The sequence below is a fragment of the Anas acuta genome, chromosome 22 (assembly GCF_963932015.1).
Source record: "Anas acuta chromosome 22, bAnaAcu1.1, whole genome shotgun sequence".
Classification (NCBI taxonomy): domain Eukaryota; kingdom Metazoa; phylum Chordata; class Aves; order Anseriformes; family Anatidae; genus Anas; species Anas acuta.
The window spans coordinates 6,691,249-6,708,985 of NC_089000.1; the positions used below are offsets into that span (position 1 = coordinate 6,691,249).

The 17,737-nt window shown below is 52.2% G+C and overlaps 1 protein-coding gene across 8 annotated transcripts in view; it reads left to right on the forward strand.

The window, feature by feature from the left end:
* The window catches only part of CHD5 (chromodomain helicase DNA binding protein 5), a 32,287-nt gene that overhangs the window by 11,353 nt on the left and 3,197 nt on the right, over positions 1–17,737 (forward strand). For 6 of the 8 annotated variants that reach the window (XM_068658684.1, XM_068658685.1, XM_068658686.1 and 3 more), the window contains 28 exons: positions 125–291; positions 675–893; positions 1,466–1,672; positions 1,759–1,970; positions 4,226–4,357; positions 4,857–4,965; positions 5,341–5,532; positions 5,621–5,821; positions 6,094–6,231; positions 6,943–7,064; positions 7,451–7,624; positions 7,866–8,007; positions 8,211–8,342; positions 8,893–9,010; positions 9,456–9,580; positions 10,549–10,780; positions 10,869–10,994; positions 11,107–11,279; positions 12,166–12,340; positions 12,803–12,895; positions 13,394–13,482; positions 13,680–13,813; positions 14,010–14,154; positions 15,345–15,504; positions 15,663–15,742; positions 16,236–16,365; positions 17,047–17,136; positions 17,510–17,647. In XM_068658684.1, the coding sequence (XP_068514785.1) occupies positions 125–291; positions 675–893; positions 1,466–1,672; positions 1,759–1,970; positions 4,226–4,357; positions 4,857–4,965; positions 5,341–5,532; positions 5,621–5,821; positions 6,094–6,231; positions 6,943–7,064; positions 7,451–7,624; positions 7,866–8,007; positions 8,211–8,342; positions 8,893–9,010; positions 9,456–9,580; positions 10,549–10,780; positions 10,869–10,994; positions 11,107–11,279; positions 12,166–12,340; positions 12,803–12,895; positions 13,394–13,482; positions 13,680–13,813; positions 14,010–14,154; positions 15,345–15,504; positions 15,663–15,742; positions 16,236–16,365; positions 17,047–17,136; positions 17,510–17,647 (4,155 nt within the window). The remainder of the gene's footprint in view (positions 1–124; positions 292–674; positions 894–1,465; positions 1,673–1,758; positions 1,971–4,225; positions 4,358–4,856; positions 4,966–5,340; positions 5,533–5,620; positions 5,822–6,093; positions 6,232–6,942; positions 7,065–7,450; positions 7,625–7,865; positions 8,008–8,210; positions 8,343–8,892; positions 9,011–9,455; positions 9,581–10,548; positions 10,781–10,868; positions 10,995–11,106; positions 11,280–12,165; positions 12,341–12,802; positions 12,896–13,393; positions 13,483–13,679; positions 13,814–14,009; positions 14,155–15,344; positions 15,505–15,662; positions 15,743–16,235; positions 16,366–17,046; positions 17,137–17,509; positions 17,648–17,737) is intronic. The other 2 variants (XM_068658688.1, XM_068658687.1) reach the window with 2 other exon arrangements.

A 17,737-nucleotide genomic window follows, 5' to 3' on the forward strand; every position in this document is an offset into this window, starting at 1 on the left:
GGACCGAGGCGAAATGTTTCCCTTGCTTCCTTAACTAACGTAGAGGAGCGATTGTCCCATTCCCTCCTGGGAGAGCAGGCCGTCCTGCTGCCCTGCTGACTGTGCGCCTGTCCCTTGCTTGTAGCTGAAGAAGGGGATGGATACGAGACAGACCACCAGGACTACTGCGAGGTGTGCCAGCAGGGAGGGGAGATCATCCTGTGCGACACCTGTCCCCGTGCCTACCACCTCGTCTGCCTGGACCCCGAGCTGGAGAAGGCCCCCGAGGGCAAGTGGAGCTGCCCCCACTGTGTGAGTGTGGGCCCCGCTGCGTGGGTGGGGGGCATATCTGGTGGCGAAACATCTCTTGGGAGACGTGGAGATGCTGCTCAGGGTGCCTCTGGGCTCTGTCCCCAGCTTGGGGACACGCCATCATCTTCCCTCTGCTCCCACAGCCCTGCTCGGTGCTGCCAGGGCTGGGGCCTGCTGGGGAGGGGGTCGCTCAGAGCACCCACAGCCTTCCCTGCACCCCCTCCAGCACCTGGGCACGGGGGTGTCCCGTTCCCCACCTCGTGTGCCATGCAGAGCTTTCATTTCTCTGCAAGCAAAGCAGAGCACTGCAATGAGAGCCTGGTTCCAGAGCCGGGCTGGAGGGGGCTTTGGGCAACCTGATGCAGCTGGATGTTCTTCCCCAGGAGAAGGAGGGGATCCAGTGGGAGCCAAAGGAGGATGAGGATGAGGAAGAGGAAGGTGGCGAAGAAGAGGAGGATGACCACATGGAGTTCTGCCGTGTCTGTAAGGATGGAGGGGAGCTGCTGTGCTGCGACACGTGCCCGTCATCCTACCACCTGCACTGCCTGAACCCGCCCCTGCCCGAGATACCAAACGGTGAATGGCTCTGCCCTCGCTGTACAGTGAGTGTTTCCAGCATTCATCGCCCTGTTCCTGCTCCCGTTCCTGCTGGCCCCATGGCCCTGCCCTCCAGCCCCTTGCACCCACCTCCTGCGGCTGTGCCACTGCCCCGGGCCCTGCTGCTGGGCTGGCTCCTGCCCTCTGCTGTCAGCACTGCTCCTGGGACAGCATCGCCCCCCGGGGCCCTGCCTGTCCCCATGGGGCCCTGCCTGTCCCCAGGCAGCTCTGCTGCCTGCATAATCTCCCCATGTAGGCTGCTGGCTTTTAGATTGCTTGTCAAGTCCCATTTGATGCATGCCCTGTGTTAGGGGGGCCTTTCCCCCCGAGGCAGGCTTGCTGCGGAGGTAGGCGTGATTTGTGGGGCCTTGAATTGTGCTGGGGAATTAAATGTGGGAGTAATGAAACATTTATGGTGCTCAGGCTGCCCTGGTGGCAAGGCCTGTCCCCACAGGGGGGCTGCTCACACGGACACCTGGGGCTCTGGGGGCTGGAGGGAGGGATGTGGGGGGATCCGAGGCCTGACAGGGTTCACGTTAAACCACGCGCTCTTGTGGATTTTCTTTTTCATCCTCAGTGCCCCCCTTTGAAGGGCAAGGTGCAACGCATCCTGCACTGGACCTGGAAGGAGCCACCAGCCCCGCTCCCGTCCACGCTGCCGGCCCCGGATGCGGAGCTGCCTCTGCCACTGCCCAAGGTGCTGGAGGGCATCCCGGAGCGGGAGTTCTTCGTCAAGTGGGCAGGGCTGTCCTACTGGCACTGCTCCTGGGTCAAGGAGCTGCAGGTGAGCGTGGGGCTGGCCGCGATGTGCCCTGGCCCTGGCCGTTCCCCTGCGTCCGGAGGGGTGACGGCAGCTCTGTCCTGCTGCAGCTGGAGCTCTACCACACGGTGATGTACCGCAACTACCAAAGGAAGAACGACATGGATGAGCCGCCGGCCTTCGACTACGGCTCTGGGGACGAGGACAGCCAGAGGGAGAAGCGGAAGAACAAGGACCCGCAGTACGCCAAGATGGAGGAGCGGTTCTACCGCTACGGCATCAAGCCCGAGTGGATGATGATCCACCGCATCCTGAACCACAGGTGAGGAGGAACGGGTGGCAGAAGGGTGCTGCCAGGGCGCCCGGATCCCTGGGGAGTGGTGTCACCCTCCCCGTGCCCCCCCAAGCTTTGCAGCTGGAGCTTTGAGAGGCCACTCAGTCTCCTGTGCTGGTTTTCCCTTTGTGCACAGATCTGACTCTGATGGTCTGTCTGGTGAGCTGAGCTCCTGGGGCACCTGTCACACCCTGGGACACCTATTACACTGCCAGCCGTGGGATTTCTGTATAAAACCTAGTTTATGGCAACTGTTAACTCCGCAGTAGCTGTCTGTGGTTTTGCTGAGGACATCTGGCTGGAGCTGCCTGTCAGGAGCAGCCGATATGTGCTGGCTGGGCTGTTCCAGCCCCGAAATCCACACATACAGAGCTGCTGCAATGATGGTGAAGGCCATGCACATTCAGCCCATGCAGGCATGTTCCCAGTTTCAGGGCAGTGCCCAGTTTCTGGGGAGCAGCCTGAGCTGCCGGCTGGTTTGGGTGAAGGGAGGGTTGACTGAGGTCTCCTCCCCAAGGCTGGAAGTTCTTGTCCCTCTGCAAAACTGAGTTCCCAGTCTGATAGAATTTCCGCTGCTGGCTTGTTTCAAGGTTGCTGTCACCTTGGGGTGCTTGCTCCTGAGGTGATACCAGCACCAGCAGTGAATTGATGCCTTATTTTCACTTCAGTTATGTTGCACATTAATAATGGAGGTAGTAAATTTTCCCAAAAGTTGGCTGCATAGAGTTGCTCCATTCTTCCCAGATGTATTGTTTGGATCCCCGATACACCCTAATTATTCCATAAATTGCTGCTGCAACCTGGTGATCAGGCTTTCTTCCATCGATTGTACCCTGTGGCTGCTATTGCTGACCTAAACTGCTTTTGAACACCGGTCCATTTCTGTGTAGGTCATTTGTTCCTCTCAGAAACCATGCAGCCCATCTGCATTCACATTAAAGGTAAGCTGGCAGCAGGGATCCGATATTACACGTACTGGAGAGGTGCATAATGCCCACTTACCTCCTCCTACTGCTGGTAGGAACTGTGCCCGAGGATAGGAATTTGAACAAGTGCCTTACTCTGTGATGAAGCCTTGACGTTTGCATTTCCTTTGTGCAGAAGAAATATCCTGCACAGGAAATCTGCTGTGCAAATATTATTTTTTTTTTTTACATCAAGCAGCTAGAAACACCTTTTTATTGAATTTCTATATTTCAAGTGGCAACTTGAAATTTCAAGCAGCCACACTGCTTGGAGGCTTTGACAGAAAACAAACAAATCTGTCTGGCTAATTTTCCTGCGAGCTTTACATTGTCTGCTAATAAGGCAAAGTTTATTTTCCCATAGGTACATAATTGGCCTCTGCAGTGTGTTTGTTCATTTTTCAGTGTAACTGAAGCTTCATTGAGTAATGAATGCTACAGAAAAAAGAGAGTAAGCTCTGCTCTTCATCCAGTCCTGGTAAAACAGGAGTACAGGGTTCAGTGAAATGGAAGAGAAGCCTTTAGAGCTTTTTCCATGGGAATGCCATCACCTGTGATAAACAACTGCAATTTCCTGTGCCAATGTGGAACAGATACGTGTATAAAATTAAAGTGCGGGTATAAGTACTTGCTCTTTAGGGTGTGGACCAGTAGCTTATTAACAGAGACAAGAAGAACCATGCCATGTCACAGGCAACATGGACAGAGCCTGTGGTGGCTCTTGGCTAACATGCACAGCAGATTAATGGGCATTTCTGCTGGAAACTGTCGATGGTTTCCTTATGTTTTTTTAGCTATGCTTGGATGTCGTGGAATGTATGCAAATGCAGAGGATGAAGTATCCGGTTCTGTGGAAGCAGATTATGGTTAGCTTTTTCCTGGGGATCATGCCTCCAGCTGATGAAGCTGTGGTGTTCCTCCAGGGGGATGCTCCTGGACTTGTTGCCCTTGGACATGCTGTCTCCACCCACGGCTGGCAGTAGTCCATATTTATATGTGGATATACACTCATCTGTGCGTGGCAGAGAGATGAGAGCTGTCAGACAAACAGCTGTCTCTGGGCTTTGTGCTCTGGCAGACTCACATGTGAGTCTCCTGGGTGTCTGGGGACAGCCACTGAGGAATTACCACGTCAGGTATTGTTGTGTGTAGGGTTTCTTGTCTCAAAAGATTTTCGTTTCAAAGTGAGCGTTGTGCCAATACTGTGAAATGCACACAGAGGCTGTTTTCATCACTTTTTTTTTGTCTCATTGATATGTTTTGTGTGGTGTATTATAGCTTCGATAAAAAGGGAGACATTCATTACCTGATCAAGTGGAAAGATCTGCCGTATGACCAGTGCACCTGGGAGATCGATGAGATTGACATTCCCTACTACGAAAACCTCAAGCTCCTCTACTGGAATCACAGGTACGAGCTATCCAGGCAGCGTGACTGCAGTTGATGTGTGCTGCAGCCCTGTAGCTGCCTTTCAGAGGGTGGTTGCTGAGCACTTTCTCAAAGCTGGGTCTTGGTAAGATCTCTCATGGAAATGCTCCACCACTCAGGGCTGCCTTGAAATCCTGTCTGTTGGCTGTTTTCCAGCTCTTGCTCCTCTTCTCCTACATCTATACTGCTGGAAATACTCACAGCCTCACTGTGCTTCATGGAGGCTCCGTGGTGCTGCTGTGTATATGTTGTGGGGGAAAATATAACGCTCTGATGAGATTGCTGTCCTTCATTTTGGCTGATGTTGCAAGGACTCTTGGAAGGGGATAATTAATGCTCCATGAGTGCCCATGGGAACTGGGCCAGAAAAGCTCCTGTGGGGAAACAGGCAGTGGAATTTGAGAGGCATTTCTAACCCCTGGCTTGAGACCGGGAGACAAATGTCTGTCTGCCTTTTCCCGATGAGTGCTCACTGTTTCAGGGAGCTGATGCTGGGGGAAGACACACGCCCTCTAAAGAAGCTGAACAAGAAAGGGAAAAAGCTGAAGGAGGAGAAGCTAGAAAAGCCTCCAGAAACTCCTCTTGTTGATGTAAGTATGAATGGTGGGTTCAGCAAGAGAGTGTGTGAGCCCACAAAAAGGAAAGTCTCTGTGTCCCGAACCCGTTACATTTAATTTCTTTTGTCCCTTCAGAGACAGTTTTTCTTTCTTTTTTTTTTTTCTTTTTTTCATTTGAAGCTCTGGGGTCCTTCACCCTGTGCACAAGGATGTTTGGGGTCTCCTTTCCCCAAACCTGTGCAGGTCTCACATGCCCTGGGAGAAATGGACGTGTGCTGTGAAAGACCTGTGCTAAGGGGCAGGGCTGTGTCTGCATCTCTTTTGGGGCCATTCTGTGTCACAAGGACGGATGTGCTCGACTACAGAGAAGGGAGAGGGAATTGATGACTGCTTTGTGCCTTTGTTCAGCCTACAGTTAAGTTTGACAAACAGCCGTGGTACATCGATGCTACGGGAGGCACGCTCCATCCTTACCAGCTGGAAGGGCTCAACTGGCTGAGATTTTCCTGGGCCCAAGGGACTGATACAATCCTGGCTGATGAGATGGGGCTGGGGAAGACGGTGCAGACCATCGTGTTCTTGTATTCCCTGTACAAGGAGGTGAGCACACAGCAGTCCCTGGGATGGCTATGAGCTGCTCAGCCTCCTGGCACGGAGGGAGCAGCTTGGGCTTTGTCTCCCTGAGCAGGGCCACTCGAAAGGGCCGTACCTGGTCAGTGCCCCGCTCTCCACCATCATCAACTGGGAGCGTGAGTTTGAGATGTGGGCGCCCGACTTCTACGTCGTGACCTACACAGGGGACAAAGAAAGCCGGTCGGTCATCCGGGAAAATGAGTTCTCTTTTGAAGACAATGCCATCCGCAGTGGGAAGAAAGTCTTCCGGATGAAGGTAGGGGCTAAGTCTGTGTGCTGCCCCTGTTTTCACCAACTGACATCCAGAGGGGGAGGTTCCTTAGGTCCCTAATCAGCTCTTTTCCAAAGAGGCTGTGAAGATTTCTGCCAGACCTTTTTCTGTTTCTGTAATCCCCTGCTTCGTTCTAATGTTCAGATGGGTTCTGCTGGCATGAAAAATTGGTGTCACTTGCAGCAGCACCACCGGTGGAGGCTGTCCCATTTCCTGCCCTCTTGTAACCTGGCTTTTCTCTTCCTCTGCTCCTCCAGAAGGAAGCCCAAATCAAGTTCCATGTCCTGCTCACCTCCTACGAGCTGATCACCATTGACCAGGCGGTGCTGGGCTCGATAGAATGGGCCTGTCTGGTGGTGGATGAAGCACACAGGCTGAAGAACAACCAGTCCAAAGTAGGTAGCGGACATTTGTGAGCAATTCTTCCAACCCAGTGCTTTTGCTGCAGAGATAAAATGCCCCCTGCACAGCCAGTCTCTTGCTCTGCACTTTGCTGCTTGGGATGAAAGATGTCCTCAGCTTGCACAGGCTCTGCCTGGGGCGTGTTTCAGTGGGATTTCTCTCTCTAACGCCCTCTCGCATTAGAGAGCCGTCAGTAGTGAGCTAGGTGGCAGCGTGGCTGGTGGTGCCAGCAGCAGGCTCGGGGCAGTGAGCCTGCCTGGTGGTGGATGAAGCACGAGCTGAAGAGCTCAGCTTGTCCTGCAGCAGCATGAAGCCAGCAGGCAGACAGGCAGGGAAGTGTCTGATGCACTCAGGAGTTTTACATCTTTTATGTTCAGTGCTCCAGCTCTGCACGCAAAAGACGCGAGGCTGGTTGTTTTAAACAAAGGGAAGAAGCCATTGGTGCTTTTTAAGCAGAACGCATAGTGGAGTGTTTTCTTTTGTTCTGATTTTTGAGAAAAAGCAATTTGCTTTTTTTTTTTTTTTTTTGAATGAGTGGGGATGGCTCTGAGCAGGACATGCAGGTGGTGGTCTGGCTTTGCACAAGGAGAGGGAGGAGGGGTCACTGCTGAGTTTCCATGTGTGCACTCTGCAGATCTAATTGTTCCCAGATGATTTGTCAGTTCCTTGGAGTTCTTTTAACCTAATGTGATTTCTTTTCCAAGTTCTTCAGAGTATTAAATAGCTACAAGATTGATTACAAGCTGCTGCTCACCGGGACTCCACTCCAGAACAACTTGGAAGAGCTCTTCCACTTGCTCAATTTCCTGACTCCTGAGAGGTTTAAGTAAGTTGCACAAGTTCTCTTCCTGGAAAGGGAGGACAGCCTGGATGTGATCCTTGCTGGCCAGTGGGGCTGTTCAGTGGGTGGTTTTCCAGGGCTCCTGTCTGTTTGGTAGTGCCTGGATGCAGTTACTGCTGTGTGAATGTCACTGATCTGCATGGCAGGTTGTTGGCTAAGCACATGGTCCCAGTGGTTGGCCATAACAGCCACACAGAGATTTTATTAATGTTTAATACTACTTTTTGGGCCCTGCGTGTAGGTACTGCTTTCCTATCAGGAGGTTTGTGTCCTTCCTCTCTCTGTGGAGACAGTGGTATTTTGGGGAACTTGTGCTTTAGCTCTGCAAAATGTCCCTTTTGCTTAGTGCTGTGTTGTGGCTGCTTTCACAGTAACCTGGAAGGATTCCTGGAGGAGTTTGCAGACATCTCCAAGGAGGACCAGATCAAAAAGCTCCATGACCTGCTGGGTCCCCACATGCTGCGGCGGCTCAAGGCGGATGTCTTCAAGAACATGCCGGCCAAGACAGAGCTGATAGTGAGAGTGGAGCTGAGCCAAATGCAGAAGTGAGTAACAGCATCGCAGCAGGCTGTGCCTGGCTCCCCTGGGGCAGGGGCTGTGGTGTCCGCAGAACAGCCAAACGAACCTGGCCCCAGGCTGGGGATGCTGAACCATCATTTAAAAAAAAAAAGTCCCTGTACCAGATACCCCTTTTGAAGCTCCCTTGACTTAATTGGAGTTCGTTGGTGCCATCTGGTTTTTGCCAGGCCCGTAATACCGGTGTCTGTCCCATCCCCACCTGTGCAGGAAGTACTACAAGTTCATACTGACAAGGAATTTTGAAGCCCTGAATTCCAAAGGTGGAGGGAACCAGGTCTCACTGCTCAACATCATGATGGATCTGAAGAAGTGCTGTAACCACCCGTACCTCTTCCCTGTGGCTGCTGTGGTACGTGAACTCTGTGTGGAGACATCTCACAGAGCGTTGTGTGTAATCCCTCAGTGGGGTTGTTTTCATGACCTGTCTCTGGTTAAAGGTGCAGGTTTTGGTGGGAGTGATTTGATTCAAATATTTTGTCCTTGCAATGCATGTGAGTTTCTCCCTGGAGTTACTGAATGTTTTACTCAAGGCTAACCAGAATGTCTTCACAGGAGGCTCCGGTTCTGCCCAATGGATCTTACGATGGGAATTCTTTGGTTAAGTCTTCTGGGAAACTAATGCTGCTCCAAAAGATGCTGAAGAAGTTACGGGATGGGGGTCACAGGGTTCTGATCTTCTCCCAGGTGAGCAGTGTGGAAGGGCTAGTGAGGAACCTTCAAAATTGCTGAAGGCTTTTTTTGTTCTGTATGAGAATTTTGTTAGGCACAGATAGAGATAGGTGGAAGAGCTGCTGACAGCTTATATCACAGTGTGACACCTTGGCAGTCACGGTGGATGGACTGCATTCGTCCCTCTCCTGAGGGAGTCCCTGTAGTGCTTAAAACCTTTTTTTTTAATCTGTGGATAAAAGAGAATGATAATAGCGCTTCCCCTTGGGGAAGGCCGTTCAGACATAATGCCCTCATGTTGGCAAAGCTGCCTCTGGAGGATGAGATGTGAGTGCTGCTCCTCTGCAGTACCCTGCTGCCTGCAGGGCTGCTGCCCACCGTGACCTTCAGGCTGTGGGCGTGAGCCTGGCAGTGGCTCCAGGGCACACAGCGGGATGTGGGGAGCACGGTCAGTGCCTCGGGGTGCTGCTGTTTGCAGCAGTGTCCCCCAGCCCTGGGCACAGCTAGGCTTTATGTGGCACGGTTCCTGCAGAGCTGCTCACACCGTGGTTGCCTCGTCCTGCAGATGACAAAGATGCTGGACTTGCTGGAGGACTTCCTGGAGTACGAAGGCTACAAATATGAGCGGATAGATGGGGGCATCACCGGAGGCTTGCGCCAGGAGGCCATAGACAGGTTTAACGGTACTTGCTTTTTTTCCCTTGGAGGAGCAGGTGCAGGCACTGCCTGCTGGGGGGGATTTTTGGCAGCAGCCAGCAGCGGGGTCAGGCTGCTGTGCCTGAACGGCCCCCGCTCGCACAGCCCAGGTGGTGTGTGGGGTTGCATGCACCCTCCAGTGGTGTCTGAGCCTGGTCCTGACAGCCTGTTTGGCTTGAGAGACTTGGCATATCCCTTCAAGGCCTCAGTAGGCTGCAGAGCTTCCCCTTCAGGTCTGGAGCTGTATTTTCTCCAATAACTGATTTCCAGGCAGTGATGTATTTGTACTCCTTGCCTTCCCTGCCTGTTGCTTGTTGGCTTAGACTGGTGATTCCTGATGTTTTATAACTAAAGCACGCTACTGCACCCTTCCAAGTAAGCCAAACTCCTCTCTGTCTCACCTTTTACCACCTGTGGGTTTGTCTTTCTCAGCTCCTGGTGCTCAGCAGTTCTGCTTTCTCCTCTCTACCCGCGCCGGTGGTCTGGGCATAAACCTTGCTACAGCCGACACAGTCATTATTTATGATTCTGACTGGAATCCCCACAATGACATCCAGGTTTATTACTTTTTCTTTTCCTTCCCGTATAGTAAGTACCTTTCTGGCTGGGCCCTCTGTTTGCACATTCTGCCCACTGAGCTGCTGACACCTGCAGTGTTTGCAGGGCACGTTTCTGTTCAGGAGCCCCCTTCCCATTACTGCTGCCCTTGGCCTGGCCTGTCTGCGGTGTGGGGGAGGACTGGGCATAAAACTGGCTTTCCTCCATAGGCTTCTTGTTCTCTCCTGCTGCTTGTTTGCAACCAGGTGTCTCCTCCTGTTCTGGGGACCTTCCACTTGTGTTCCCAAAAGCCTCTGGTGAACAGCAGCTAATGCCTGACCACCGATGGGAAACGGCAGCTGGAGGGGCTGAGCAGCAAATGCCTCTAAAAATAACGGAAAAGCGTGGACAAATGCTTTTCCTTCCCTGCATTCTGGCTGAGAGGAGATCCTCTCCTGAGCTGCCCATCTGTGCCAGCGTTTCCTTTCCCTGAGTCTTTGGCAAGAGGGTGTGCTGGTACGGGGTGGTGATGGAGAACTGAGGGCCTGGTGAATCTGCAGACAGAGGGTTCCTGGGAGGAACGTCCCTACACTGCCTGCCTTCAGACCCTTCGGTTAGAGGCCTCCGTTAGGGAGCTGGTTTGCCTGCAGTCAGTGGAGGGGGAAGGAGGACTCCCACAAAGCCTTCAGGTTGTTTCTGAGGAGCCTCTTTTGCTCCACCGCCCTGTAGCTGCTGTTTGTTGAACTGAACTTTGCTCTTGCTGGTGCCTTTTGTGCCCTGGAGGGATCAGAACTTGGCCTCCTTGTGTGGTGTGGTGGGGTGCCGTCCTCGACAGCAGCAGGGAGCAGTTCCCAGCCTTGTCCTCAGCACTGGGGACCTCACTTCTGGGAGAGAGGGGCTCCTCTTGCTGGGGTCTGGGGCCAGGTTGGAGTCACTGCTCAGGCTGGCTGCGAACGAGCTGCTCTGCAGCTTTGTTCTCTGCCTGCAGGCATTCAGCAGAGCTCACCGCATCGGGCAGAACAAGAAGGTGATGATCTACCGCTTTGTGACGAGAGCCTCTGTGGAGGAGCGGATCACCCAGGTGGCCAAAAGGAAGATGATGCTCACCCACTTGGTTGTCCGTCCTGGACTTGGCTCGAAGTCGGGCTCCATGACCAAGCAGGAGCTGGATGACATCCTTAAATTCGGGACGGAAGAGCTCTTCAAGGATGATGTGGAAGGTGAGGTTGGGAGGGAGCTGGGGGTGCTCCGAGTGAGGCAGGTCCCTGGCCGAGCTGCCGGGGCTCACTCCTGTTCTTCCTCTTGCAGGCATGGTGTCTCAGGGGCAGCGGATCGCCATGCCGGATGCTGTCACCCCTTTCTCCGACACGCTGTCAACCAAAGGGGGTGCAGTGACTCCTGGCATGAAAAAAAAGCACGGTGGCACCCCTCCAGGTCTGTAGTCCCCACTGCTGGGCCGGCTCGGCCCTGTGCCTAACCTGAGCTCACCCTTCTCGGGGGACAGGCGAGGTGATTTGCCTTCTGTTCCCCACACTTTGCTCTCCAGGTGACAATAAGGATGTGGATGACAGCAGTGTGATCCACTATGACGATGCTGCAATCTCTAAGCTTCTGGACCGAAACCAGGATGCAACTGATGACACTGAGCTGCAGAACATGAACGAGTATCTGAGCTCCTTTAAAGTGGCCCAGTATGTTGTGAGAGAAGAGGATGGTGTGGTAATGTGATTAGTATCATGTCTTATAATCGCATCTCTGTGTGTGTCCCTCCATATGTGCGTCTTCCTCTCCCTTTCTTGTTCTTGCAAGTGGTTCTCTGACCTGGTGCAGACTCTCAGTAGCACTCAGTACTCTGGGCCTCCTTTCCCATCGGAAAAAGGAGATGGTAGAGGACTGACGTTTAAGGTGGAAGCAATAAGGATATCCAGGTGCTGGCGGGCTGGGTCTCCTGGGAACCTGAGGAGCTGTGAAATGGCCACACAGACAGAAATGTTTTTGGTGTTGGGTCCCTTCCCTGTGAGGTAGCTCTTCTGGTTGTTCCCACAGCTGCAGGATGCGATATTGCCACCAGCACATAGGCACTTTGTGCTGTCCCTCTGAAGGCTGCTCCCTGGAGACTGAGAGCAGGCATGGTGCTGCTTGTGCACTGTATTGCTTTTATTTTCCCAGTAGCTGACTCCTTCCTTCTTCGGTCTCCCAAGTCTGTAGCAGGCTGCTATTCTGGGAAATCTCTGCACATCTGTAATTTTTCCCTAGACCCGACCACGGGCTCTGCAGCGCAGGAGGGGTGGCAGTGTTTGTAGGGGCTGTTTCTAGGTACAGGTGGCTGGTGGGGAGGTTGTCTCAGCCCTTTGACAGCCTTGCACTGAGGTCGGTACATTTGGGCAAGACAGGAGTGAGATTTTGAGTGTGTATGTACAAGTAGAGCAGGGTGAAGGCAGTAGACCACTGGCTGGTCAAAGTGTGCCTGAAGATCTTGCTGGCCAGCAAATGGCTCAGTGCCCTCCCTTCCTCTTTCTCTGGAGTGCAGTTAGAAGACAGGCAGCAGTGCGACATGGGGGGGTCTGCAGCTCCTGTCTCAAGCCTTTTATCTTCTGCTTTGCAGGAGGAGGTGGAACGTGAGATCATCAAGCAAGAGGAGAATGTGGACCCTGACTACTGGGAGAAGCTACTGCGGCACCACTATGAGCAGCAGCAGGAAGATCTGGCCAGGAACCTGGGGAAAGGGAAGAGAATCCGCAAGCAGGTCAATTACAACGATGCCTCGCAGGAGGACCAAGGTATGGCCTCGACTGCTCAGCTGCCACGTGGGCTCAGGGGCGGGTAGCAGGCCCTGTGGGCTTGCTTCTCAAGAATTGCACACACGGGTTCTCCAGTGAACACAGTGGCTGTATTTGGGTGCTCAGCCTTTCTCTGCAGTTTGATAGACTGCCTGGGTCTGTGCTTCCACAATTCTGAAACTTTTTTTTTTTTGTCTGTAACTGTTTTTGCAGGAAGAATTTAGGAAAAAACATGTCTGTGGGCAAAATATTTTTATAAACATATCTATATTTTCTTATAGGACAATAATAATTCTGGAATAGCTGAGATTGTGATTTCCTGTTCGTTGTTGTGTCTCTCTTGCTGCCTGGTGCTGGATGCTGGTTGCACCAGCCTGTGGGCAGTCTCTCACCTGTCCTGCTGTCCCTCCTGGGCAGGCTTGCAGTCTTCTCTGCTAACCTTGCCTCCCTTGTGGTCTGCAGAGTGGCAGGACGAGCTCTCTGACAACCAGTCTGAGTACTCCATTGGCTCCGAGGATGAGGATGAAGACTTTGAAGAGAGACCAGAAGGTCAGAGTGAGTTAAATCATTTGATACTCCACCGTAGTTGGCTCTGCAGGACCTTCAGTGGTAGCCTGTGATCTGGGGCTGGCTGGCACTCCAGTGCTACAGGAATGTCTGTGCTGGAGGGACTGGCTTGCTTCGTAGCCTCCGTTCAGAGGGAGGTATTCCAGCTCACCCCGCGAGGTGAGGTGATTTCCAGGGCAGGAAACATGACCTGCTCTTTTGCTCACTGGCTGTTGCAAGACCTTGGCCTGGTCTTTGTGTTAGAAGGATCTAGACCACAGGAGTAACAGGCATGGTATTCCCTTGCCTGGTAAGTGCTGGAAAGTGCCCCTGGCCTGGGGAGACCAGCGTGGTGGGGACTGCACACACAGCTGGTGGTCTGTGCAGGTTCTGCTCCCATCAGGAGGGAGTTCAGGAAGCTTGGAGCACAGGGCCATCAGCATCTGCACTTTGACCATCTTTCCTCGTTGGCTGGGCATGTTCATCACTTAGGCTGCTTGACTCTAGGTGGCAGGAGACAATCACGAAGACAGCTGAAGAGTGACCGAGACAAGCCTCTTCCTCCTCTGCTGGCAAGAGTTGGGGGGAATATTGAGGTGAGGGTCAGCATTGGCCAGAGCACATCTGATATCTGTTCTCTTTTGTGCTGGGTCACCAGCGTCAGACCTGGTTCAGCACGTGTGACAGCTGTGAGGCTCTGAGATGCTGCATGTTTTCAAGGCATCTTATTTTCACGTCTTATTTTCATCGTATTTTCATGTTGTGATCACCGTGACACTTCTGCTCCCCGCAGGTTCTCGGGTTCAATGCCCGTCAGCGCAAGGCTTTCCTGAACGCCATCATGCGGTGGGGCATGCCGCCCCAGGATGCCTTCAACTCTCACTGGCTGGTCCGGGATCTGCGAGGGAAGAGTGAGAAGGAGTTCAGGTACAGTGGTCCCAGGTGGGCACGCTGAGGTCTGTCCCAGGCTCTGCACTGGGTTTGTTACACGCAGCTTCTTCCTGCTGTGTGCCTGGTGGTGGGACTCTGCCCCTGCCCTCTGGTGAAAGCAGACAGCTTGGGTGCTTTGCTCAGCAGGGGGTTTGTGGTCAGGCTAGAAAAAACTTTTGCCTTCCTTCTGTAGGGCGTACGTCTCTCTGTTCATGAGACATTTATGTGAACCTGGAGCAGATGGTGCTGAAACCTTTGCAGATGGCGTTCCTCGGGAAGGGCTGTCACGGCAGCACGTGCTGACTCGGATAGGAGTTATGTCACTAGTAAGGAAGAAGGTGGGTGAGTAAAATTTTAAATGTGCCATTTCAGGTATGTTCTGGACACTTGTAAATGCCTTCTTGCCAGGGATCCCCTCGCTGAATCTCCATGACTCCCTGCACATCTGTTTTTATCACAGACGTATATGATGGTAATGCAAACAGCCTTTCCAATCCTGCCACTTCTTTCTCCCGAAGGCATGTGGGCTGAGAGGTATTTCGTAGTCTGGGTGACAAAAAAAAGAAATCACACTGGAGATTTGTTCAGCCTCCCCAGAGCTGTGAGTCTCAGCGCAATGGGGTCAAATGTCCCTGGCAGGGTGGGTGTGGTGATCCTGCTGCTTGGTGAATCTGCATGTAAAGCAGCCTGAACATACAGGGTCTGTAGCACTGGGCTCGAAAAGTCAGGAAAAGAGGCTCTTCTAGGCTTTAGTTTGCTCCAGACTGGGTGGGAATACCACAGCTCTGTCTGTGGTATTTTAGTGATCTAGGTCAGTTGGAGGTAAAGTGCACGCTTGGCAAAAAAATCATGAGAAAATCACATTTTGAACTTGCAAAAATTCTTATTTTGTAGGTTTTTTTTAATTTCAGATGGGACTATTATGGTCGCCTCTCAGACCTCCTGTACTGTACAGGCCAGAGATTTTCACTTGCAGCATCTTGCATTGCCCAGCATCTTGTTGAACCAAAGCATGTCTTTCAGAGAGACATCCAGCCTTGATTTGGGACTGAAGTCAGCGAGTTTCTCTATTGTGTGGCTAATCCCAGGCATGTGCTGACCCCATAGATAGCAGCAGTTAGTCATGTATAGAGGAGGAGATGGATGCTCAGCTGTCTTGCAGAATTGGACATCCACAGATTGCAAGTGATGGGTTGCTTGCCAAGTCCATTGCTGAGACTCCTTTTTCATCAGTGTGGTTCCCCACATCATAATCCATGCAAGGGAGAACACGGGGAGCTTTCTGTGTAAACACGGTGCCTGCTGCCTTGGGCAGGGAGGGACTGGTGCAGGGCAGCCGGTGGAGGTGCTGCTGAGACCTGGGAGCCTGGAGAGCAGCAGGGCACGGACAGCCCACGCTGCTGTGGTCAGAGGCATCTGCTGCTCAGCAAAGTGTGCCACTACCTGCAGGCACAGAAGTGCCCCAAAACTGGCTGTTACTGTGCTGCTGCCTGACTGTGTTTGACTTGCTGGCATGCGTCTGCCCCAGGTCCAGGAGTTTGAGCACGTCAACGGGAAGTACAGCACCCCAGATCTGATTCTTGAAGGCCCAGAGAGCAAGAAGTGCAGTGAGATTGTTTCTTCAGACCCCAACACCCCTGTCCCGGCCAGCCCAGCGCATATGCACACAGGACCTCTTACCCTTGCAGGTAAATGTGCCTGGGGGCTTCCAAGTGATTTTGGTCTGGCTGAGGAAGGGAGGTGGAACAAGGCATCAGAAGGTTTTGCAGGTATCTGCCTGGCACTGTGCAGTTGGCAAAGTCCAGGAGTCCCTGTCAACAGCTTCCTTGCTTTGCTGCTGTTACAGAAAAAATAGAAACACAACTTGGATTCCAAGAGGAAAAGGAACAAGTGGAGCAGAAACCCAAGAAGGTGTCTGACAGCCAGGTAGGGTGGCTTTTTTCAGCATCTCCTCCGGGAGGCCTTTTCAATGCCTGCCTGGGAACTTGGAGCTCTCCCAAGAAATGGGCAATGCTAGGCTGAGTGCTGCATGTCCTCTCTCCTTTCCTGGGCTCCAACCTTCCCCTTCTTGGAGTACAAAGTTACAGACATTTCGTGCTGTCACTGCTCTGCGAGTCATGCAGAAGCTGAGATCTGTGAAACCAGGCCAGCATTAGCAGCCCTTGAATATCCCAGCTGCATGCTCCCATGAGTTTCTGCAGTCTTCCCATCCAGACTGACTAAACCTCACTCCCACACAAACACAAAACCTTGTGGAAGAAGTGTGGGGAGAGAATTGGTCACGAACCTAAGCCCACGCCACTGCCCAGCAGACTGCAGAGTTGGGGTAATGGGTTTCTTGGGAAATGCTGCAGCATTGCTCAGGAATCAAACCGCATCCCTCTGACTGCTGGGCTAAGTGTGGATGCTTTACGTTAAGGTGCCTGCAAGTGCTGAGAAGGTGGAAAGTGAAGAGCACCAAGAAAGCTGTGAAAGCAAAGAGAAACTGAAGGAAGAGAAACAAGAGGAGGGTGAAAAGGCTGAGCCTTCTCCTGAGCCTTTAGTGAAAGGTGAGTCTCTTGGTGGCACAGAAGAATGTAATCCCCAAGTGCAGACTCCATTCTGAGCAGCCTTTGGTACATTTGTGAGGGCTGGGACACTTACCAGTGACATTGATGTGTGCTGGAGAAATTCTTCAGCTAAAGTCACACAGACACTGGAGCATGACCGTGACAGCCTCAGGTATGCTATTGCTCCTGACAGGCTTTCCCTCTGGTACGAAGCTCTGGCACTTGCGTCTTGCTTAGGTCTTTCTCTTCTCCAAACCACAGTGGAAAACCTGGATGTCACAGTGTCCTGTAGAAATTCCTGAAAAAAGTCTTCCTGTTGAACTTCCAGTGTGTTGTTTAGATAATGACAGCACATTATCACAAATGTAATCTACACTGTAATACTAAAGCACTTGTTTAGTATGATGTGCAAATCAAAACAAAAGTAAGTTCTGTGAAATGCTCATTTTTGGGGGTGTTTTCTTTTATAATAAGGTGTTCTGTTAGGTATCTCAAGTAACAGGGAAAGTATATTTTCTTGATAAAATTCAGAAGAATATTATTAGATGTTTTTTTAACAACTTGAATGTACATACAATATAATTCCTTTACCCCAAAAGGGTAAAGTCTATCCAGATATTGTTGTTCCCTGAAGAGCATTTTCATGTCAAGTTTTTCTCACAGTCCTGTTCCCTTCTACAGATGAGGGAATTCAAGAAAAAGAGAAGCCTTTGGAAAAGCCAGAGCTGAACAGTAGTCCTGGTAAAGGGGAGGACAAAGAAATCAAACCAGGTGAGGAGAAAGGAGGCTTTTGCGAGAGAAGTGGCGTGAAGTGCCCTGGGGGGCAGGTCTCGAGAGCAAGGCAGGCGTCTGCAGGGTGTTGGCACGGGCAGCTGTCAGCACCTGCAGCAGTTAGTGCACTGTGCTGATGCTCAGAAGCCAGCGAGCCCCAGACCCTGTTACTGTGGGCACTGCCTGTGCTTGTGAAAACAACAGGAGCTGCTGGAGGGAGCAGACGGTCGGCAGCTGTGGAGCAGAGAGTGGGCTGGTTGTTCTCCCAGCTTTAGTGGGGAGTTCCTCCTGCAGTTAATAGGGCAGCGATGACACGGATCAGCCTTTGGCTGAGTAAATTATACAGGCATAATTTCGTGTGTTTGCCAAGCAGAGGATACCAAGGTGGAAGAGAAGGAGCAAAGTGAGACCCAGCAAAATGGTGACAAAGAAGAAGAGGAGGATGGAAAGAAGGATGAGAGAAATGTGAACTTCAGATTCATGTTCAACATCGCTGACGGCGGCTTTACAGGTAACAGCAAGAGACGAGGCATTTTACAAGAGCCTGTGAGCTTGAACGTTCTGCAGCCTCGTGGCAGAATGTCTCAAATGTCTCAGCTCT